The sequence below is a fragment of the Acomys minous genome (genome assembly GCF_964271855.1).
Source record: "Acomys minous genome assembly, chromosome: 14".
NCBI classification, from domain to species: Eukaryota; Metazoa; Chordata; class Mammalia; order Rodentia; family Muridae; genus Acomys; species Acomys minous.
This window is the reverse complement of record NC_140496.1, coordinates 2,316,909-2,341,321: the sequence shown is the minus strand read 5'-3', so window position 1 is coordinate 2,341,321 and position 24,413 is coordinate 2,316,909. Positions and strand designations below refer to the sequence as shown.

At 50.1% G+C, this 24,413-nt stretch overlaps 1 protein-coding gene across 4 annotated transcripts in view; it reads right to left on the bottom strand.

Moving 5' to 3' along the window:
* TARBP1 (tRNA guanosine 2 -O-methyltransferase TARBP1) overlaps positions 1-21,577 on the bottom strand; it is a 48,083-nt gene extending 26,506 nt beyond the window's left edge. For all 4 annotated transcript variants that reach the window (XR_014774416.1, XR_014774417.1, XM_084756595.1 and 1 more), the window contains exons 1-12: positions 20,744-21,577; positions 16,722-16,819; positions 15,475-15,544; positions 12,039-12,187; positions 10,400-10,452; positions 8,634-8,731; positions 7,620-7,755; positions 6,202-6,298; positions 4,151-4,240; positions 3,667-3,802; positions 1,594-1,690; positions 388-560 (exon numbers count right to left, since the gene is read on the bottom strand). Coding sequence is in view for 2 of the 4 variants with exons in the window: in XM_084756595.1 (XP_084612721.1) it covers positions 388-560; positions 1,594-1,690; positions 3,667-3,802; positions 4,151-4,240; positions 6,202-6,298; positions 7,620-7,755; positions 8,634-8,731; positions 10,400-10,452; positions 12,039-12,187; positions 15,475-15,544; positions 16,722-16,819; positions 20,744-21,554 (2,008 nt within the window). In the remaining 2 variants the exon portion in view is untranslated. The remainder of the gene's footprint in view (positions 1-387; positions 561-1,593; positions 1,691-3,666; positions 3,803-4,150; positions 4,241-6,201; positions 6,299-7,619; positions 7,756-8,633; positions 8,732-10,399; positions 10,453-12,038; positions 12,188-15,474; positions 15,545-16,721; positions 16,820-20,743) is intronic.
* Positions 21,578-24,413: the final 2,836 nt, after the last annotated feature.

The window sequence follows — 24,413 nt, the reverse complement described above, 5'->3', positions numbered from 1 at the left end:
CCCAGCATGAGGGAAGGCCGAGCACACCCGTTGGTCCTGGGTGCTGGCCAGCCAATTAGCTGAAGCTTTGGAAGGTTCAGTGAAGAGACTGGCTCAGTTAGCCTTAGGCCTTCACATTCACACAGCTACACGTACAAGTGTGCACACGCATGCACACACCTCACACATATGAAAACTAAAGTAAGTGAAACTACATTCTAATGATAGTAAACACAATGCTCCCGGAGTGTTAGCTGGACGCCCACCTCACCCCCGTATGTACCTGGGGAGAACTAGTTCTCAGGCTAAGAAGTCGGGAGCTTCTGAACAGCAGCAACGCCCCCAGCTAGGGACCTGCCCCGGGAAGGCACCCCACCCCCAGCAAAGAACCCACCCACTGGTCCTCACCATCCTGGGCACTGGAACCTCTCGGCACACAGGAGTGCAGCAACCTCAGCAGCAGCTGGAGGCACCGGTCAGTCCTCAGCAGAGGCATGTAAGCATGGGTGCCGAGCCTCCCCAGGGTGTCCAGCAGGGGGTCTAAGAAGAGCCTCAACACATTCTGCGTCCTCTGCTTTTCACTAGATGGCAAAAGAACACCCACCAGTCATCTCAGAAGCCTGACAAGTCCCCGTCTCACACTCGTGGCACAAATCAGCCCAGGGCATTGTGCATGGTGCAATGCCCAGGACCCGTGAGGACCCATCTCTAGGTCTGAGCCTTCCATTGTCTTCAGCCCTCACACTGTGGGACACAAAGCTGAACCCGAGCTATGTGTTAAACTGCTGGGGTCCTGAGCAATGGTTTTTGCAGCAAAGCAAAAGAAACAGGGAAGGAGATGCAGTGAAAACAACCAAAATCCATATAAATGTATAAAACTGTCAATGAATAATAATAGCCCTGAAGTTACAAAACTGTTATGAAGGATGACTCTGGCACTAAACTTCATCTAGAAGGGGTGTGATGTGTCAAAGTGGCTGTACTCCTCACTGAAGTCCCCCCTAACCCTGGTGCTCCTGCTAACACAGAGGAAATGACCTACTCGTGTGCTCAGAGGCCATCTCGTCTTCATTGTCGCTTTTGCTCCCGCCAGGCACATCACAGTTTATATTGTGATCATTTTTTCCCATGTCTGGCACTTCACAGTTTATACTGTGATCATTTTTTCCCGTGTCTGGCACTTCACAGTTTATACTGTGATCATTTTTTCCCGTGTCTGGCACTTCACAGTTTATACTGTGATCATTTTTTCCCGTGTCTGGCACTTCACAGTTTATACTGTGATCATTTTTGCCCGTGTCTGGCACTTCACAGTTTATACTGTGATCATTTTTGCCCGTGTCTGGCACTTCACAGTTTATACTGTGATCTTTCCATCTACTTTTCTGATACTGTTATAAAACAGTAAGCATCAAGCAGCATATGCTCTTTAATTTAGCATTAAATTATAAGTTTGACATCAAATTTGCCTACTCCTACTGATGTGCTGTTAAACGTTCCTTCAGTGTGTGACCAGTGGGCTGGTTCTGGCCTTTGTTAGTGACTCCAGGCATCGAGAGGTCTAAACACCACTAATAAACCTAGTTAGCCCTCCCCTCCCCTGCCAGCAGCGACCTGAATCCGGTCCTCAGTCCCTCCACGTCCACAGCCAACAGGACCAGCAGAGCAGTCAGCCGCGCCTCCAGCCAGTCTGGCACAAACTTGCTTTCTTCTGTTAAGATAACAAAGTAAGTCACAGCATCTCAGAACGCCTTCCCAGGACCCTAGGAATGGCTCAGCAGGTGAAGGTGCTTGCAAGTCAAGTCTGATGACCACGTTTGGTCCCCAGGACCCACATGGTGGAAAGAGCGCTGACTCCCGTAAGCTGCTTTCTGACCTTCTGGCACACACATGCACACATGCACACACACACTTTTTAATTTTTAAGAAGCAATCGCTAACTCCTTCAGAAATGTATTGAGACCGAAATGGCTCCATGACTGTGCCTGACCCGTGCCACAGCATGAGAGAAACACACTATTACATGCCACGTTTAAAGACAGTAAAATCGCAGCCTTGTCCCCGCCGTGTGCAGCGGTCCTGCTTGAACACAAAACACCCAGTTCCTCGGACCACAGGGAGTGTTCAGCCAGGAATACCAGAACTCCAGCTACAGCAAAGGCCGCATTGGAGAGACTACGTGTCCTGGTCTGAGGACAACTGAGCTGCGGGGACAGCTGAGCAGAGTGAAGAGTGAAGGGAGCCAAGATCTTTCCAGGTGAACGGTCCAGCAGGACAGCTTTAGTCAACAGAAGGATGCATACATGAGAGAGACCGCAGAAAGTGGGGTCGTGGACTGAGAGTGGAGACCCAGACACTTGGCAGAACACTACACTCAGGGAGTTTTGCTTTGTCCTCGAGGCAACTGGAAGGCACTGAGGGGGATGGAGGGAGTGACAGGACGGAAACTGTAGGGAGGAAAGAGGAAGAACAAGGGAAGCGGCCAGAGTAGGGCCATCTGGGCTGAGACTCTCAGAAGACCCTGGACAGGAGAGTGAGGCGCCAGGGCTGGGCCACACCCATGGGAGCCTCTGTATGCGACTGCACTGGCAGCATGGAGGTTTTACCTTTGCTACAGGCCTAACCCAAGAAGCTCCTGTGCAACAGCACGGAGAGGAGACGCTAAGGAAGGAACATTGACAACACGCTAGAGTCTAAAAGCACAGTTACGTGGTCAGCTAAGACCGAGAGAACTGAGCTGAAATGAGACAAAGGCAGGAACTCTCAGGTGTGCTAAACTCAAAGGAACCATGTCCCCAAATGATTGATGACAACCTTATTGAAGAGGAAGCATTACAGATGTACCAGAAATCCTAATTAATCAGTCTCTGAAGTCTTCCTTCCTGCAGGCTAACGTGTTTTCTCCAAAGACCTTTACAAAATTGGTCTCTCCCAGGAGTGGGGCTTAGTGGTAGAGCACCTGCTGAGTATGCCCAAGGCAGGGCTTAAACCCCAAACCACATGAAGAGCCAAAGGAAGCAGGAAAAGGGAAGAAGGAAGGTTTTCACAGTGCGAAGTCACCCTTCCAAAGGGTGCTCCCTGAGACTGGCTTTCCGGCTGAAGAGATGGCTCAGGGCCATAGAGCTGAAAGGAGGAGGATGCGTCTGGAGCTCAGACTCCCAACATCCATGTAGAAGCTGGCGGAGTGGTGGCCCACCTGTAATCTGAGTGCTCAGAGGCAGAGACAGCAGACCCCTGGGGTAAGCTAAGCTAGCCAGTCACAGCAAGCTCCAGGAGCAGTGAGAGGCCCTGCCTCAGAAAAGGTGGAGGGCAACTGAGGCATCACCCAGGCAGAGCCGAGGCCTCCACACACACACACAGGTACCCACACACATGCAAACATACGCACACACAATCAGATAAGCATGTTCATCACTTCACAATAAACACGGCGCCTCTAACATGTGAAAAGAAATCATTTGTATTATTTGCACTCAAGTGTCCATCCTAGAGACCCACACACCTGTCCTGGGGTCTACTTCCTGCTCTGGTAATCAAGCAGCCCCTGAAAACACCAACTGGTCTACCATGCAAGTCTCGGATCCCAGAGCAGCGAGGGAGCAGCCCAACCCATCTGGCTGAAGATCGCACGCACAACCACGGCCTGCACCTACACACCTGTCACTCCCTGAAGAGCCTCAGACTTACTTTCCCATCCAGGAGACCTCACAAACTCCTCAACTAGGTTCTTCACGTAAGCATTCAGCGATGTCTCCTGTCCCTCGGAGCCACCGACTGAGGGCTGCCTGAAGGATCTTTGATTGACACGCAGCCAGTCACAGAGCTAGGCAGGAAAACCACAGCAGGGTGATTATTCTCAACCAAAAACAGAACAAAACACTTCTAATTTCCCTGAGTCAGTCTTCTGCCTCTACATAAATTGAATTTAAATCATTAGATACAACAGCTTGGTGCCCTCTCCTGGAGCGACCATGCACCGAGTGTCGAGGGACATGGAACGAAGACCATGATTTGTAAGTAAGGAGCAGTTCCTACAGTAGCTGCAGGGCCTCGAGACAGAGGAAGGGAATTCCAAACCGGCAGAGCCACTGCTGCGTTTTCACCGTGGTTACTGATGCTCCAACGGGAAAGGCCTTCTATAGAGCTCTCAAACAGCTGATTTGCAACTCACCTCTGTCCACAGCACGGTCCCACGAGCCAAGGACTCCTCTTGTCTCAGAGACATGAGAAAAGCTGAGACATCAGAAAGAGACACCTTTTCCTACACAGAAAAAGCTCAGTGTAAACTTTTGGAGTCACCTCACAACTCTGTGGAAGCAGCAAGTCAACTAAAGTATGACATCATTAGTTAAGACACAGAAGTTACACTGGTTTTGGTTTTGGTTTTTAAAAAGAGCCAGAGCTGGAAGGCAGCCCAGTGCATAACGCCCTTGCTGTGCTCTGGTGTGAGAACCAGAGTTCTGATTTCCAGAACCCATATAAAAACCGCACAGAGATTACAGGTGGCCACCTCTAATCTTAGTGCTTTCGAGGCGCAGTCAAGGGATCCCTGGGTGAGCCGGGCAGGCAGACTGCTGAAACGTGCAAGGTCTGCATTTGATAAGAGACCCTGCCTCAGTAAGTGAAGGGCAGCAGAAGACAGTTGCGTGCACGCGCACACACACTCACACACGCTCACATATACACACATCACACATGCTCACACACACGCTTACATGCACACAAACATGTGCACATGCATATGCACACACACTCATATGCATACACACTTGCATGCCACACAAAGACAGATGCGAAAATGAATAAAGTGAGCTCCTCAGTAGCAATCTATTATTATACCAAAAGTCAATCTTTTTTTTTTTTTATGTACACATATGTATTTTTTGTGACTTTTTTTTTGGAGGGGGTGTGGGGTGTTTAAAACAGGATCTCACTCTATAGTCTTTGTTGTTGTTGTTGTTCTTGTTTTTTTGTTTTGTGTTTTGTTTTGTTGAGACAGGGTCTCTCTGTGTTAGCCTTGGCTGTCCTGGGCTCGCTTTGTAGACCAGGCTGGCCTCGAACTCACAGCGATCCGCCTGCCTCTGCCTCCCAAGTGCTAGGATTAAAGGTGTGCGCCACCACCGCCTGGCATCACTCTATAGTTTTGACTAGCCTGAATGAATATCTAGGCCTGACTGGTCTCAAAGTCAGGGTAATCCTTCCGCCTATACAGTGGGCAACATTTTTAAAATAGACGTTTTCTTTAAAATTGGCTACTATCTTGGAAAAAAGATAAGACTAGCTTTTTAAAAAGCATACTATTGATTAAAAAAATAAATTACTGCTGGGCGTGGTGGCGCACGCCTTTAATCCCAGCACTCAGGAGGCAGAGGCAGGCGGATCGCTGTGAGTTTGAGGCCAGCCTGGTCCACAGAGTGAGTCTAGGACAGCCAAGGCTACACGGAGAAACCCTGTCTCGAAAAAACCAACCAACAACAACCAAAAAAAAAAAATTACTACTAATAAAAATGATTCACTGAAAGCAACAAAAAGAACCTCCAGCTGAAGAAAACCACATTGGTCCCTTAGCCCAGAGGTCACAGGTCTGAATCAAGACTCTGCACCAGGCCAGGTAGGCAAGCTGGCACACACAGCCCCTGGGTGAAGTGAAGTCCTGTCAGGACATGTGCATTTATTTCTACTGTCATGAGGCTGCTCTTGATGACAGAAAAATAATCCCAAAATCAAACAGGAGCCACGTAACCTACAGATGCCTCATGTCCACTGCTCCGTCCTCCACAGCAGTGGCCAAACGGGCTCCAGATGGAATCTTTCTTGGGACTCTGTGTCCATGAGCTGCTTTCCTGGTGAGTGGCCCAGGATGGCCTGCTCCCTCTACCAGACTGTGAGAATGCCTGGAAAGGCTCCTAGGAAACTAGACTAGCACCTCAGGGCCAGGTTTATCCGGGGGCCTGAATCTGCCACAGCCCAGGCCTCATAAATGCGGACATTACTAAGTCTGAAACATCAAGGCACTGTTCAGCACAGCCCACCCACATCACAGGTGCCAACTCGTCCTGCGCACCACGCCACTTGTCACCTGGGACAGTGTCAATCAACCCCAAGTCCAAGTTCCTCCATCTGGACACCCAGGCCGACTCCCCCAGCGGGCCTCTCTGCCGGCGCCATCCCAGGCTGGCATTCCCCGAGGAACTTACGCACAGTGTACGACAGGTCACTCACCACATCCACCAGACGCATGGCGGTCTGGAGAAGATAGCACTGCGCTGCTCCCCTCAGGAGGACCTGGTGTGTGATCATGGTACACTGGAGAACATCCCTGGTTCAAAACAAGGACACTGTGGGTGCCAGAGGAAGCCTGATCACTCACAATCACTGGCTTGCATAGACTACACCTTCCAACTTGCAAATTGGCCATCATCAGGAGCGGCTGGCACCAGAGGAGCTGCAGAGCCAGTTACCCACCATAGTCTTACACAGAACACAATTTTTCTTTTTATTTTTTTAAGACTTATTTATTTGTTTGTTTGTTTGTTTATTTATTTATTATGTATACAGTGCTCTGCCTGCATGTACACCTGCAGGCCAGAAGAGGGCACCATTTCTCATTATAGATGGTTGTGAGCCACCATGTGGTTGCTGGGAATTGAACTCAGGACCTCTGGAAGAGTAGTCAGTGCTCTTAACCTCTGAACCATCTCTCCAGCCCCTTGTTTTTCTTTTTAATCTGAGAAAAAGCCTCACTATGCAATCCAGACTAATCGTTACCTCTAGCCCAGGCTGGCCTCAGACCTGCGCCTTGTTTCCATCACTTGCTTAAGTGCTGGTGCCACAGGTATGAGCCACCACACCCAGACACAGCTCAACTTTAATATGAGCCCAATCTCTCAAGAATAAGGATATTAAGCCGGGCGTGGTGGTGCACGCCTTTAATCCCAGCACTCAGGAGGCAGAGGTAGGCGGATTGATGTGAGTTCGAGACCAGCCTGGTCTACAAAGTGAGTCCAGGACGGCCAAGGCTACACAGAGAGACCCTGTCTCGGGAAAAAAAAAAAAAAAAAGAATAAGGATACACTGGGCATGGTCCCTCATGCCTGTAATCCAGCACTGGGGAAAGTGAGACTGTGTAGCCTGAGCTATACAATGAGACTCTGTCTCCAAGAAAACAGACAAACAAGGAGTTAATGCCAATAATTTCAAAGTAAGAATTTCATATATATTTACATACTTTCTAATTCATATCATGACTTGATATTTATACTTAATTTTTCCTACTTATCAATACAACTTTAAAAAAAAACAGGCTTAAAATGGTCAAAACCTAAGCACATATATTATAGAATATATTTAAATTGGTAACTCATCAAACAAAATACATTCAATTAATTCAATTATATGAATAAAACATGAGCCAGACATGGTGGTGCACACCTTTAATCCCAGCACTCAGATGGGCTGATCACAGAGTTCGAGGCCAGCCTGGTCTACCAAGTGAGCTACACAGAGACCCTGTCTCAAAAATATAAAATAAAATAAAATAAATAAAAAATATATATTAAAAAACAAAACCATGTCAGTTTTTCTTATAACTACATGAACTGAGTCATAGCAAATATAAGAAGACATCGCAAGTCAATTACCTGAGGGCGAGAAGCCCGTCTCCACCCAGCGCCTTACAGCGGGGCAGGCTTGCCAAAGCCCTGGAGAGGAACAACACTGGCACGGCACACCAGTGTCTATCTGCCATCCTCTGGATGAACCTTAACAGGAAACGACCTGGAAGAAACGGTTTGAAAACGTTATCACTGCAGTGAGCACAGGGAAAAGTCCTCAGCTTCCTGATCAGAAAGAAAACATAAAAGCAAAACCTCAATGCTACGGCACCTCGGGCCATGGGACGGCGGAGAGCGAAAGCTTACGACGCGCGCGTGCGGGGTCTGGGGAACGGGAGCCTCATGCTGCCGGTGGGAATGTGAAAGGGGGGGGGTCAGTGTGGACAAGCGTGTGGAGAGACCGTGGCCCTGAAAACCCACTTCCAGCTGTGCAACTAGTATTCAACCACTTGCAAGGACACTCACTCACAGCAGCGCCTGGCACCAAGAGGCTCGGTGCTTTTAAGTCCAAATATGGCTCAATGAAAAGTGGGCCCCAACCTGGGGAAGCGGGCTGATCCTAGGGCCCAAGGCTATACTGTGTGTGCTCCTTAGCAAAGTCTTTCTGCTAAGAAGGACAATTCAGCAGGAGCTGGGTACTACCCAGCACTTTTCCTAGAACCTAGTTCTTTAAAAAAAAAAGTATTTATTTATTTATTTATTTATTTATTTTATGTATATGAGTACACTGTCTTCATGCACACCAAAAGAAGGCACAAGATCACATTACAGATGGTTGTGAGCACCATGTGGTTGCTGGGTGTTGAATCAGGACCTCTGGAAGAGCAGCCAGTGCTCGTAACTACTGAGCCACCTCTCCAGCCCCTAGAACCTAGTTCTTTGTCCAACCTTGTTTGCTGATGTTTGTTTGAGACGAAGACAGTGTACAGACCACAAGGCTGGTGCTCGCCTACAGACACCTGCCTGCACAGATCATAACAGCCACGTGATGCCACGTACCAAAACACGGTAAGTTAAAATGTAAATTAAAATCTGACATACTCTTTATTTCTTCTGCAAGAATGGAAACGTAAGTGACGAGAAACTTCTGCAGCTTTAGGCCCAGAGGAGAGCCACTTCCCAACAGCTGCCCTGGAGACCTGGGAACAGAGGAGGAGAACATCATGAGCTTAAAATCCGCCCACAAGCATGCACATGGACGTGTCTACAAACACACGCACACAGATGTGTCTAGATGCAACCCAGTCCTGGTTCTCAGCAGTAAAAACTGAGCAACTCTTCTCTCCTTAGACTCACATTTTATTTTTCAGTAATATTTTGAGATTCTTTGAACAGAGAAACAGCTAGATGTCCTAATAGAACAAGCAGGAATCCAACCATCAGACTGAAGGGTAAGGCAGCCTCTGATGAGGAGGCTGTCCTTCCCACCTTACACACACCAATCTAGAATCCTAAAGAAAGAACAGCTGGGGACAGTCAATTAAAGCTGTACTTTATTGTTTCCCACATGTAATCCAATGATTTCACATCTTTGGGTCTAAAACAGAGCATTTACAGTAAAGACAAATATCAGAGGCGCCTCCTATCTAGAGTAGTTAACTGTGAGCAGACTGCGGCTCTGTGTGTTACCTGCTACCTGAACATAGCGGGGCACCACAGTAGATAAATGTATGCATGGGGCCATGTGCCGACTCACGCACCGCCTCACAGAGGTGGAAGGCCGCCGGCGACAACCCACTGACAACTCAAAACACCTGTCCATTGACATGCCTTATGTTTTCAGTATTTATTCATCAGGCACTAGAAATTAATATATTCCTGTAAGTTGGCCTGGATGCCAGCACTTTTTTCAAGAAATTGGTAGGGAGTGGGGTGGGTTTCTATTTAGAGACATCCTAAGTGGAATTTACTTGCAGCTATGGATTCAGTGATCTGGAATCAGAAAGACAATATAATTCTAAAAGCAGGGGTGGATCTGAAAGGGCAATTTCAGGGTATAGATTATTCCCCAAATGAGGCTAAGGTACAAAACTAACAAACTTCTGACGCTAACCTTTTCCAAGGGTGAGAGTGGTGTATAAGCAGACCTCCTATGAGCCATGGCAGCCACTGTCAGATACGAAAAGGAAAGTGTTAGGATGACTGTGTGGAGCAGGACTGACGCCAGACACACACACGGTGTGAACTCAAGGTTCTTAATACCGATGGAGGGGGGGAGAGGGAGGGAGGGAGGGAGGGCGGGCAGATGAACCACAGGAGGGTAAGCTGGTTCAGCAGACAGTCACACACATGCACACAAGAAATGACAACTAAGCAAGTTCCAGCGGATATTAATATCTGCTACTATAGATGAATAATAAATGACAACCCTAGCTGGGCGCGGTGGCGCACGCCTTTAATCCCAGCACTCGGGAGGCAGAGGCAGGCGGATTGCTGTGAGTTCGAGGCCAGCCTGGTCTACAGAGTGAGTCCAGGATAGCCAAGGCTACACAGAGAAACCCTGTCTCGAAAAATCATAAACAAATAAATAAATACATAAATAAAATAAATGACAATCCTTCGTATTACCCCCAAATTTTTCTAGAAAACTATGAAACTAAGTCAAAATTTAAAAGCTGAAATAAGGTGAGCGAGGCTTATTTCATGACATCAAGTGTGTGTCTAGATGCACAGCACAGCACAGCTGCGTGGGAAGAAGGCCACCTTTCGGGTTGGGGCTGCCGTCCACGGTGTGCCGCTGCTGGCCTGGCACATACAAGGCTTGAATCCTAGCCCCACAGCGATGGCAGAATAGCATGGACGCTTACCTGCTGTACAGACAGCTCTCTGCGAGGGCATCCATCAGCGGGCCAGTGACAAACTAAAGGGGAAAAGGCAGGGAAGTGGTGTAAATCTCCAGCTGCGGGAGAGCTGAGAACCAGAGCAGGCCAACACAGGGAGGGTCCCGCGGGCACAAGCAGAATGCTGCCAGCCGGTAACACCCTCTATGGCCTGGGGGTGGGACAGGGACAAAGTAGCTTGACAAAGGAACCAGGTAGGAAATACAGATGGGAACAGGGAGAGGAGCATCCCCAGGACACCAGCAGCCTGTGCCGAGAAAGTACAGGACCGTTCTAGACACTGCTCAAAAAGCCTGCGCTTACCTGAGTCCAGGGGGCAGAATGCACCTGGGGGGTCTGCGGTGTGGAGCTCAGACAGAAAAGCAGGTGGGTGAGGGGCGCCCTGACGCAAGGTGAGCTACAGGGTCTAAGGAAGGGAGCAGGGAGCCACAAGGTCCCACAGCCTAGACCCTAACTCGCATGGTCACCTCACTGTATGAGGCTGCTGATGGACAGGGGCAGAGACAGAGCTCAAACTGCGGCAAAGTGAGCACAGACTACTGTGGCCCACCAGGAGCAGCAGCCGGAGCCTCCCTGCCAGACGGTACACTCTGCGCAAGACAACGGCTGAGAAACGATGCCGATGAGCCTGCTGTCAGCTTCACGGGGTCTAGATTCGCCCACGTGGCCCTCCCTGGCACACCTGCCAGGCAGTTCTGATTAGATTATCTGAAGCAGAGGTCCCTTCTTGGATGTGGACAGCACCTTTCAGCAGCCACCCACATACAGGGAGGACCATGGAAAACGTCGTTTGCCTGCTTGTCTTCACCTCTTGCTTGTGAGTTCATCTACCCTGTGGCTGCCACTGTGGCTGCTGCTGCTACCCTTTGCCCCATCAGAGCCCAGTTTCTTTGGACTGAAGTGCTCAGTGGCTCTCCACTTTGGACAACTGCGACATCCAGCCTCGTGCCTGAGCAGCTGTCGGTTTTCTGTCTCCTCAGCTAGCAGACAGCCACTGCCGTAAGCCAATCTAATAAACATCCTTTTAATGCATAATTATTCTACCACTCCTGCCCTTCTGAAGAACCCTGACTAACGGGCCCACTGTTCCCCTCTGGAAGACAGAGGCACGGGACGAGGCGTGGCTGCTAGGGCACCCGCCCAGCATGCTGGAAGCTCTGGGCCAATCGCCAGCACCACATTAACCAGGTGTGGTGATGTGCATGGAATCCCAGCACTCAGGAGGTGGAGGCAAAAGGAACCAAAGCTCAGAGCCAACCTTGACTAGATGGAGAGCTTTAAAGGCCGGACTAGACTGCGTGAGACACTGCCTGCTCCAAGGCTCCGCCCTGTGGCCTGCCCACCCTTCCGATCCTAACTCAGAAGGGCCGAGTGTACTTTCCCTGGCAGTCTCACAGGCTCTGATGCTCCTCTGCCGCATTCCAGCAGGACACTGCCCGCCCAACCGCCACGCAAAGGCTCCGCTTTCTCTCTCCCTTTTCTCCAGCTCCTGGTCCAGGTGGTTACTGAGACCTACAGCTTACCCGCTCTGTTGTTTTTTTCTTACACAAAATATCACATGTGGCAGAGATGAGGTAAAGACCCGAAGGGGCTGGGACGCCATTACCTCGGTGAGTTCCGGGGAATACGGAAGCGATTTCCCATCATACAGCTCCAAGAAGTGGATCACGCCTTCCCTGGTCAAGATTTTATTCTCGCTCTCAAACATTCTCTTATAGATGCACGTGTGCCAGGAGGGATGAAAGAGCCAGCGGCCTGCGGGAACAAGCACCGACACGGACATACAGTTCTAGCATTGGGGCTCTGCACAGAGACTGCAGGCTTACAAGCAACCGTGTGTGCGACAACACGCGAGCACCACAGCAGAGGGCTTGTAATCATGTCCACAGATTCGCTGAACCCAGTCACACGGTGTTCGGCACTGTGGATACAGCCAGCCACCACAGCCACCACCACAGCCAGCCACCACAGCCACCACCACAGCCACCACCACAGCCACCACCACAGCCACCACCACAGCCAGCCACCACAGCCACCACCACAGCCAGCCACCACAGCCACCACTGTAATCACATCCACAGAGCCCGCTGAACCCGGTCACACGGTGTTCGGCACTGTGGATACAGCCAGCCACCACAGCCACCCACCACAGCCACCACAGCCACCACAGCCACCACCACAGCCAGCCACCACAGCCACCACAGCCACCACCACAGCCAGCCACCACAGCCGCCACCACAGCCACCACGGAAGCACTGAGCTGTGAGCAGACAGGACCCATTGTCCCCTCACCTCGCTTGAGGCCACTTTCCATTCTTAGAACTGTCACCCCTCAATTTAAAACCCTTGAATAGCTCCCCCGAGCCTTCAACTCTGAAGAGACACAGGTTGACACGCTGGCCACTCTAGCCTTCCTGCCTCTGCAGACCCACACTTTCCTCAGAGCCGCCACCATCCCCACAGAGCTCCCCAGCTCAGGGCTGGTCACCCCCATGTTGGGCCCAGCCTCCCCTTCACGTGAACTCCTTGTTGGTCCCTTCTCCGTTCTCTTCACAGGACTTGGAGCCAGAACTACTGTTTCGTGGGAAAACAACAAAACTCAAGTGGAAAAAATACTGTTTCACCACCTCACCCCATGCTTGCACACTTTGTTTGTTTTTCGAGACAGGGTTTCTCTGTGTAGCTGAGCCCTGCCCTGGACTCGCTCTATAGGCAAGGCTGGCCTCGAACTCACAGACTGAGACTCACAGACTGACTCCACAATAAGAGCAGAACGTGCGGCTGGAGCGCTGCTCTGGGGTTGAGCGCTCTTGCCCCTCACTGGGGTTCGGTTCTCAGCTCCCACACCAGGCCGCTCACATCCACCTGTAATTCCAGCACCGGCAAAATGAATACCTTCACCTGGCCTCTGAGGGCAGCTGCACGCATGCGGCGCCTCACAGAGGTGCACACACACACTCACATAAATAAAAATACATCTAAAAATAGCCCAGCATGGTGGCACACACATTTAATCCTGGCACTCAGGAGGCAGAGGCAGGTGGATCGCTGTGAGTTCAAAGCCAGCCTGGTCTACAAAGTGAGTCCAGGACAGCCAAGGCTACACAGAAAAACCTTGTCTCAAAACATTAAAAATAAATAAATCTAAAAATAAAGGATGGAATAAATGTTTCTCTATATTGTTTCCAATTCTTAAAATAGCCTGTAATTATATTAGAAAACAGTAATCATTTTTTAGGCACTCAGGGAGGCAGAGGCAGGTGTATCGATGTGAGTTCCAGGCCAACCTGGTCTACAAAGTGAGTCCAGGACAGCCAGGGCTACACAGAGAAACCCTGTCTCAAAAAACCAAACCAAAAAATAATTATCATCATCATTTTTATTTCACGGTAGTCTATAAACTAAACTGGCCTATCTATCGTTTGTTTGTAATTTACCCCAACATGCACTTCAACTGTCTGGCCATGGTAACTTTTCAAAACTGTCAACGCTACTTGCTTTGGTTCGCTAAGAGCTACGGGCAAAGCATCATTTTAACAGCAACTGTTGAATTGTAGCATTCCACTAAGTGCTGGCCCCAGGTGAGACAGGAGATGCTCATGGTCTGTGAAAGTCAGAACAGCCACAGCCTTCAGCAGAGTAAAGCCCACTTCTTAAGGAGTCAAACTACAGAGAGGTAATTACTCAAGGCAGGCCCCTCCCACGGGGCTTAGTCTGCAAACATAAACACATGACACAGGCCTTCCCACTCCTAGGGATAAAAAGCCTTCTGCCTGAGTTTAGCTGCATCATTGGCCTAAACTTCACCTCACACCGCCATGTTAGGAAGCCCTAGGTTTGCTGCTTCTTCTCAAACATCCTTCAAACTCAGGGGTCACCAAGGGTTCAAAGCACATTTAAAGTTATACCCTTAGCCAGGCGTGGTGGTGCACGCCTTTAATCCCAGCACTCAGGAGGCATGGCAGGCAGATCGCTGTGAGTTTGAGGCCAGCCTGGTCTACAAAGTGAGTCCAGGATAACCAAGGCTACACAGAGATACCCTGTCTCAAAAACAAACAAACAAACAAAAAACAAAAAGATGTACATTTACATATTTTAAAAGTATATTAAGACAAAGAAGGCTGGAAAGTAGTTAAAAGTATACATTCATATCAAAAGGCTATTATTAGAAACACAGCAGCCCAACAAAAGCATTAGCAATTTCTTATTTGTGTGTACGTGGAGGGGCGTACATGCATAGAGGCCAGCGGTTGACATGAGGCGTCTTCCTCATCCCTCTCTGCCTCATATATGGAGCCGAGGTCTCTTGCTGAGCCCAGAGCTTGCCGATTTGGCCCATCTACCCAGCCAGATCACCCAGGGATTCCTGCCTCTGGAATGCTGGGATTGCAGACCCGCAAAGCATTTACGTTGGTGCCGAGTACCTGAACTCTGGTCCTCGTGCTTGTACAGAGAGCCCTTTACCTACTGGGCCCTCTCCCAGCCCGCTCTATCAAGGACAGCTAAGGACACAGATCTACAGATGAAATGGAAGCCGGCCCAGCAGCGGAGGCTGCCCACTGTGTGCTCTGGCTTTGCCTGAGGCATGTGACCCAGGAGACAAGGCTGCCCACTGTGTGCAGGTCCCGGGTTCAGCACACACATCTTTTTCCTTTCTATAAAGAAAGGAAAAATTTTGAAATTTTTATAATAAACTACTTTTAAAAAACCTAATCATATTACTGAAATCTCTGCCTCCATTTAAAGCTGTGTTCTAAGGTGATGGGCAGAGGGTGCAGTGTGGACACAGGGCAAACCCACAGAGGGTGCAGTGTGGACACAGGGCAAACCCACAGAGGGTGCAGTGTGGACACAGGACAAACCCACAATGCCAGAGGCCAACACCAGTTGCTGCCGGCATGACAAGATGATCCCATTTCTTCCTCACTGTTTAATGGTTTTCCCAAACTCTCTATGATAAATATTGGTTAGTTACAAGATCAGGGGAAGCTATTAATGTTATTAAAACAAACAAGCAAACAAAACCAAAAAGTAATCGTTACCATTTTCCTCTGACACTGCGTATTCAAACAGACTGTTTAGCTTTGGTAAGACTGGCTTTATGACATGTATCTAAAAACAAGAGCAAAGAATCTCATGAAAAAAATCACAGGTAATGGCTTTAAAACCTCAGGGAACAACCCCTGCCTACGTAACCGTAGCCCCTGTCCTGTTATCATGTCAAAGTCAGGTGTCAGGAGCCTGCTTCCCCCAGGTCTGATTCTCAGCAGGATTCACGTCTTCAAGATGGAGCAGGCAAACCTGGGGACACAGACTAGTCCCCAGTTATGGTGCTGTGAAAGTTTCCACAGGGAATATCCTAGCTCAGGCCCTGCGAACCCTGACTGACCCAGAAAGAGGCAAGGCTAAGAGGTTAAAACAGGGAATCGCCCAGTCACGCTCCCCTTCCTGCCGTTGTTGGGGTCACACACTGGCACGCGGAGCAGATTCAGAGCTCACTGTCCCTGCGTCTCGTAGGCTGTGCCGGGACAACTCAGTTCTGAGCTCAGTGTCCCTGGGTCCTGTAGGCCGTGCCGTGACAACTCAGGCAGAGTCTGACTCACATGTTTCAAAATAACCTTAATTCTAAGGTTCTGAAATAAATAAGGAAGGTCTTTTGGGTCAGCTGACCAAAGCAACCCTGGGAGTTTATTTGAATTTGGAAGAATTCCTTTCTCTGTGCCGCAGCTCTGTGGACTTGGCACAGGCAGGGTACAGTGCTGCAGACTGACACCTCACGCTGGCTCACAGCTGGCCCATGGTCTGCAGCTCACACACAGAGAATCACAGATGGAGACTCTCACAGCTGAGGATCCCCTTAGACGGGAACATCTAGGAACCCAAAGACAGGGGCCCTCATCACATACAGGGATTCCTACCGAGAGGGACTGTTACAGTGTAGGACTCTCTACACTAGGACAGCTGTACAAGTGACACCTAGAGACTTGTCCCCAGTTCACACTCCCAGGCCATACTCCGGATGAACTAAATCTAAAGTGTGGGGATGGGCCAGCGAGTTACACTTGGTAACATGACGGGCCACAGCTGGAGAATGCCGAGGGAGACCAAATGGGGCTAACATTTTAAACAACCATCACATGACTCCACTGAAGGCATTCTTTAATATGAAACAATTGCATTTATGCCAGAAAGCAAAGGACATGGCTGCGCTTACGTGAGGCAGCCTTCCCACCTGTGCCTGGAAGAGGCCCATGGGCTGTAGGCTTCGCTGAGACAGGACAGCACGTACCTGGTTTCCCTCTAGAACTTCCATGATCAGGATATAGTTTTCCCAAAACTTTAGAAGCTCATCTTTCTTCTTCTCAGACCACCAGAATAGGCTCGGACCTAACAGAATTTTAAGAGGAAAAAAACATTTATCAGTTCTTCATTTAGCTAAGTCCTTCACAGCAACAGTTTTTTTTTAAAGATTTATTTATGTATTATATATACAACGCTCTGCCTGCATGTCTACCTGCAGGCCAGAAGAGGACACCAGATCACATTATAGATGGTTGTGAGCCACCATGTGGTTGCTGGGAATTGAACTCGGGGCCTTTGGAAGAGCAGTCAGTGCTCTTAACCACTGAACCATCTCTCCAGCCCACAGCGACAGTTCTTAATTCTACTTTTCCCAGCAATGAGATGCTAACCATGAAGAGGGCCTACTTAAAAAGCTTGGGAAACTGCCGGGAGGCGGGGAGGCAGGTAGAGTTCTGTGAGTTCGAGGCCAGCCTGGTCTACAAAGTGAGACCAGGACAGCCAAGGCTACACAGAGAAACCCTGTCTTGAAAAACCAAACCAAAACAAAACAAGCGCTTAGGAAACAAAAAGAAATTCTGTTTAATTTTGATTTGTTCTTATTGTCCGCTTTTCGGCTACTCTGAGTTTGACCTTTTGTTTTTGTTTATTTAGGATGAGAGGTTTTGGGGGTTGTTTGTTTGTTTGAGACAAAAATCTCTCAGGCTAGCTTAGAAATTGCTATGTGATCAAAAATGACGTTGAAGCCTGGAAGTTGCCACCTCGCCTAACCTTGTTTTTGTTTCTGTGTTGCTTTGTTTCCTGAAGAATACTGTTGTGGAATTCTGGGTTAAGAATGACAAGTTTGCCGGGCGTGGTGGCGCACGCCTTTAATCTAATCCCAGCACTCGGGAGGCAGAGGCAGGTGGATCGCTGTGAGTTCGAGGCCAGCTTGGTCTACAAAGCGAGTCCAGGACAGCCAAGGCTACACAGAGAAACCGTGTCTCGAAAAACCAAAAAAAAAAAAAAAAAAAAAAAAAAGAACGACAAGTTTATTCCCACTCTCCTCTCTTCCCCAAGACTCTGCAGTAAAGGACTTCACAAGGCTAATCCCAACAAAACTGGAACAACATAAACAAAACAACCCAGGAACTCGCAAAGCGGTAAGATGGGGAATTTGGACGTCCGAGCTGGCTTTAGCGGGAATACATGAAGTGTACTTGACAGAGAGAACGCCAAGAAATAGTGTGGTTTGCCTTGAGCCCCTGTCCTCCCAGCCTGAAACCTGAAAGACTTGGCAGCAAGCGATGCTGTGAGTAGGGACAGGAAGCTGCGGTGGGCGGATCTGCGCACTGAGGTCAGAGCCAGACGTAACACTAAAGGAGTTGGCCCAAAACAGTTTGAAAATTAAAAGCTGATAATAGAAACAAGAAACTCAGAGAAAAGACTGGAAACCAAAGAAACTAACCAGTGGAGAAGATGACAAGGTTCTAGAATATCCGCTAGCGAAGGAAGTTGTGGAGGTGTGCTGGTTGGCTTTTGTCCACGCGGTACAAGCCAGTCACCCAGGAGAGGGAGCTTCAGGCTGGCCTGAGGGCAAGTCTGCGGGGCATTTTCTTGGTTCGGGGTGAAGTAGGAGAGCCCATCCCTCTGTAGTGGTGTCGCCCCTGGGCAGGTGGCCCTAGACTGTGTTAGAAAGCAGGCTGAGCCAACAAGCTCATTCCTGGTCTCCGATTCAGTGCCCGTCTCCAGGTTCCTGCTCTGACTTCCCTCACAGATGGAGTGTGACCTGAGAGCTGTACGCTGAAATCAACCCTCTGCCTCACAAGTTGCTTCTGGTCACGGCGTCTATGCCAGCAATAGCAAAGTAACTGAGGCAGGGGGTGAGCCCAGGGGGGCTCCAGGTCAGGAAGAGAAGAGGACAGAGAACCCAGGAAAACTCCCCAGGATCAAAGGTCACTGATCTCCAGACTGTGTCAGTGCACCAAGAGCCCAGCACACGGGTGAAATAGGAGGCCCCAGGAGGCCAGGGCCCTAAGCCCCAGGAATCCATGGAGAAGTCGCAGACGCCCAGCATCCAGCAGCATCTCAACTCCTAACAGCAGCAGTGGAATCTCCAGCTTCTCAAAGTGCAGCTAGCTGGATGGATGGAAGCCTTTAAAATGCAGGTGGAAGGGGCTAGAGAGATGGCTTGGTGGTTAAGAGCACTGCCTGCTCTTCCAAAGGACCCGGGTTCAATTCCCAGCACCCGCATGGCAGCTCACAACTGTCTTTGACTCCAAGATCTGACACCCTCACACCAGCACACATGAATAAAATATAAAAAAAAAAAAAATTTTTTTTTAAATGCGGGTGGAAATGTCTCCCCTAGCTAGAAGTTGGGCCTGAGCAAACTACCACTCAAGCTGTAAAGACAAAAGAAAGGCATTTAGACAGCCCCAGCTCTGCTTTGAAAGCATGAAGCCACAAGAGAGCATTTCTGCTAATGATGATGATGATGATGGAACCAATGAATAACCCACAAAACCCCGATGTACGTGGACCATTCGAGAGCGCAATTCCAAAGTCCAGAAAGAAAGTTTGTGAAAGGACGCACAAGCTGCTCCCCGCATTTGGTGGAGCATGGAGGAAGCGGCGTTCCCCATCCTCAGAAGTTCTTGGCTGTTTTCTAAGAACAAAACAGGAGCTACATGCTCCTGGAGAGGACACAGAGCCAGGAGGAAACTCCCCAGCCCCTAAGCACAGCCACGCAGGTCTAGGATGCCACTGGAGAAGCAGCAGTCATGAGCTAAGCAACAAGCACCAACTGTCAAGGCTCAGCAGCCCCGAAAGCAACAGAAAAACTTCAGGGTCTCCAGACTCCACGCTATGCAGGAAGCAACTAGATGCTCCCAGAAATGAAGTTCAGCAACAGCAGCTCAAAGCCAGCTCAACCACAAACCAGGTCACCCCACTCAAAGCCACACCCTAACAGCAGGTAAGGGCCCATCTCCAGGCAGAAATATTTGCTAAGTCTCTATTCATTATAAGAAACAAGAAACCAACACCAGGACCCAAAGATAAAACAGAAAGCAAAGCAAAGCTGAGGCTTGGTGAATAACTCTTACATCAAAGACATAACAGGAAGGTAAACAGCGGGAAGAGCGGATGATCGGCCGGGGGAAGCTTCAAAAGATGAACAACAGGTTTTGTTAAAGCTGGATTGGGGTTGGGAACGCAGCTCAGTGGGTAAGAACACTTGCCACCAAGCCTGACCACCTGAGCTCCTTCCTTGGACCTATGTGGTAGAAAGAGCAATCCTACAAATTGCTCTTTGATTTCACACACACACACACACACACACACACACACACACACACACACGTGCGCGCGCGCGCGCAGATGACTTAAGGTTTGTGTTTAGAAAAAACACTCGCAAACCCTGCTCCTAAAATTCCCAAAGGGAATGTCAAGAGAATAATACTTAATTCTGTACCTCAAGTTTCAGACATTAACTTGGGTCACAACACCTTTATTTCAGTTTGATATGGGTGTCAACCCTTCCGTTTTCTACCAGGGTGTAAAGGGCTTGAAGCAGGCTTGGTCCCACGTGTGCGGTACCTTACCCTGCCCTCGGTCACTCTTCCCAAAGTGCAGGCAGATGATGGTATAGGGGTGCCACATGCAAGTGCCAAATCCCCGAACGATGAGGTGGTCTCCCCTCAAGACTGGTTTGGGGAAGCAGAGTGGGGTTAAGGCAAAGAGACAAGTAAGTTACAGGCTGGAGAGATGGCTCAGGGGTTAAGAGCACACGCATCAGGCAGTTCACATCTGCCTTTAATTCTAGCTCAAGGTGATCCGATGCCCTCCCGGGCAACTACACGCACGTGGTCCATATAAACATAACACAAGTGCGCGCGCGCGCACACACACAGAGAGAGAGAGAGAGAGAGAGAGAGAGAGAGAGAGAGAGAGAGAGAGAGAGAAGGGGGGAGGGAGGGAGGGAGGGAGGTATGAATAAATCTTTTTAGAAAGAGAGACAAGTGTGGGTACCCTTTGTGTCCTGGGAGCCACAGCTGCAGTCCACCGCCAACTCTGCAGACACCTGTACAGCCTTCTGCAGCAAGTAGCGCGCTCGCTTGCGCGTGAGCGCGTCCTGCCCGCGGCCCAGACCCGCCTGTATGGTTCTCCAGAAGCGGCCGCAGAGGCGGGCGTCCAGGTCCGCACGGCCCGCACGGTCGGGCAGCAGCTTCTCGGCCAGTGCGCTCAGCACCAGCAGCTCTGGCCCAGTGCGGCTCTCAGCTCCGAGCCCCGCGGAGCCCAGCGCGTCCCACGCCGCCCGCAGGGCGGGTTCTGCGCTCTGTGCCAGCGCGGGCAGCAGGCGCGTGCCCACCGCCGGCGGCGCGTCCCCGGCCAGCGCCAGCTCCACGGCCGCGCGCGCCAGGCGACGCAACAGCGGGGCATCCTCGAGTGCGCGCAGACACGGCGCCGTCGCGGCCAGCAGCTCCACGGCCGAAGCGTCCGGCAGCTCGAGCAGCGCGTCCTCGGCCAGCGCGACCGCCAGCTCGGGGCCCGCCAGGCGCGCGCAGGAACGCAGCGCCGCGCTCGCCGCTCGGAGCACGCGGGGCCTCGCAGGCCCTCCTCCCGGGGACGCGTACAGTAAGGGCACCAAGTAGCCCTTGGCCACCTCGTGTGTCGCCTCGGCGAGCCCGCTGACGCCCACATCGCGCTCCTCCAGCCGCTGCAGCACCAGGCGCAGGGTCTCCACCCTCTCTGCACTCGCCTCCCCACTGCACAGTGCGCCCAGCAACGCACAGGGCTCCCGGCTCTGATCCAGAAGCGCGTCTACCAACACCCGCTCCATTGCACCGGGGAACAGACCCTGTGCGCGTGCGCCGGCCACTCTGAGCCCGGGTGCGCGTGCGCAGCCAGAGGTTCCCACCCACCCACACCCTACCGAGCATAGGACCCGGTAAGGTTCCTTCCACTTTGATGGAGTCCTAGAGCCCTAAGGTGTGGTGCCTCCCCCCACTGTTTCTTACAGTTTTTAGCAAAAGTTCAACCAGTTCCGGAAATTCCTGAGTGGAAGTAGGCTTGGGTCCGAAATTAGCTAGCAGGCCCTAAATTCACATGAAACCCGCAGTCGTCCCCCTCCCCCAGCTGGCTGCATTCAAAAAGGGAGCGTGCTGAGCTACCGCAAAGTCTCTAACTCATGCATCGGAAACGCACTCTAGTTTCATGTGCTGAGATACGTCATGAGGGCTGAGGAGATGGCTCAGTAGCAAAAGTGCTTGCTGGGAAGGCATGAGAGTTAGAGTGGGGTCCCCACCGAAGGGATAGCGCGTGCTTTTCAAATCTACTTTTATTTTGGCTTCTTATATCTCTTTCTCCCTTCTCCACCCCAGTCCCTTCCAACACGCCAACACCAGGTAGGAGAGAACGAAGGTTAGTGGGGAGGAGGGATGTAGTTCTCCTAAGCTGCTTCCTGCTGTTTAGGGTGATGAGGCTCCTTGGGACAAATCCAATCCTCATTTCAGGATATCGCCAACTCTTTCTCATCAAACTGCACCAGCAGCAACCTGGAGCAGCAGCAGCCTTCTTTCTCGGAGCACCCCCCCCACTCCCCACCCCATCCCTCGCACCCCCACCCCCGCACCCCCACATTTACACCCACGGCAAAGACCATGCACCCGCACAAGGTAGTTCCAGCTGACGAAGATCAAGAAGCAGCGCCCCAAATCCTACCTGGGATTAAAACAAAAACATGTTTACCTATCATAAACCCAAACTTCCACGACAGGGCAGCTGCCAGCCCACACGTTGGAAACAGGTCCGTGAGTCACTGATCACTCAGTACGGCTGAGATCAGTTCCAGGTTCAGCGAGAGAGCCTGCCTTTGAAGAACAGATGGCTCAGAGGTTAAGAGCACTGACTGATCTTCCGGAGGTCCTGAGTTCAATTCCCATCAACAACATGGTGGCTCACAACCATCTGTAATGTGATCTGATGCCCTCTTCTGGTCTGCAGGTGTATGCACAGGCAGAGCATTGTATTCATAATAATAAATAGATCTTTTTAAAACAGGAGGAGGAGGAGGAGGAGGAGGAGGAGGAGGAGGAGGAGGGAGCCAGGAGTGGTGGCACTCACCTCCCTTTTGTTTTTGTTTTTCTTTTTCTTTTTCAAGACAGGGTTTCTCTGTGTAGCGTAGCTGTCCTGGACTTGCTTTGTAGACCAGGCTGGCCTCGAGCTCACAGCAATTTGCCTGCATCTGATTCCCGAGTGCTGGGATTAAAAGCATCTGCCACCACAGCTGGCTGTGGGACTCACCTTTAACCCCAGCCCTGGGGAGGCTGAAACAGGAGGATCACTGGGAATTCAAAGCCAGCCTGGTCTACATTGTGAGTTCCGAGAGCCAGGACACACAAAGGAGACCTTGTCTCAAAAAACAAAAACAGGGTACAGGGTGAAAGAGGAAGACACCATACACCAACCCCTAGCTTTTATGCCTGTGTGCGGACGGTGAGCAGCCCCCACCTTACAGGCTGACACAAGCATATACCCCACACACTGACAAGTCATGAAAGTAAGGCGTGTGTGACTGTCATTATAAGGAACTACCCGAAGTCCGAGACAAGAGGGTCACCAGTTCAAAGCCTGCCTGGCCTACAAAGTGAGATCACAATCAGTCTGGGCAATATAGTAAGACTCTGTCTCCAAAATGTAAGCATGCTGGGGAAACAGCCAGGTGGGAGAGAACTTTCCTAGCATGCTTGAGGTCCTGGGCTCAACCTGAGAGGTAGGAGGGAACTAGACAAAGAAGAGCCCGCCTAGGCACGCTCCTTGCTGGATCCTGCTGAAGAATTACATGAGCCAGGTACCAGTTCACGGAACCTATATACTTTACACTAGACCGTTGTAACTGAATGAGCGACGTGGATTTTCTTCATCTTTCTAAGCAGGAGCTCTGGCCCTTAGTCAACAAAGAAGACATAGCCCCAGCTCCAAACAGCTTGGTGTAAACACCATGGAGATAGTTTTAAGGTTAACTGACACTGCACAGGAAGGATTCCTCCCACATTTCTGTCATTCCATTTTCCTTTGGCAAAACAAAAAGATTCCATTGTAAACCCACTTAAAATATAAGGAAATACCTATTTCTTAGTTCGTGGAAAGTGGCTATAAATATCATCTCTCACCATAAACAGATATCAAACATTTTTTAAAAAGTTAAAGGTTCTGAGCAGACACTTAACAAATGAAGATATAAAGTGATAAGCAGGGGCTGGAGCGGTGGCTCAGAGGTTAAGAGCACTGGCTGTTCTTCCAGAGGTCCTGAGTTCAATTCCCAGCAACCACAGGGGTTGCTATAATGGGGTTTGGTGCCCTCTTCTGTCATACATGCAAATAGAACACTCATATAAATAAATAAATATTTAAAAAGAAAAGTAAGAGTGCTTGAGAAACTGTGACTGCTGTTTCCAACCGAACTTACTTTTAAAAAAAAGTGATATGCAGTTGCACAGGTGTCAGATATTTTTAGTCATGAGGGAAAAGCACATGAAATCCAGGAGGAGACACCCTTTCCTGCTGCTAAGAAAGATTCAAACCACTGAGAGGCCTGGCAAGGTGGCACAAGGGTTAGAGGTACCTACTGTCAACCCAGCCAACCTGAGTTGGCTCTCACATGGTGGAAGAAGAAAAATTACTCTTGCAGGCTATTTTC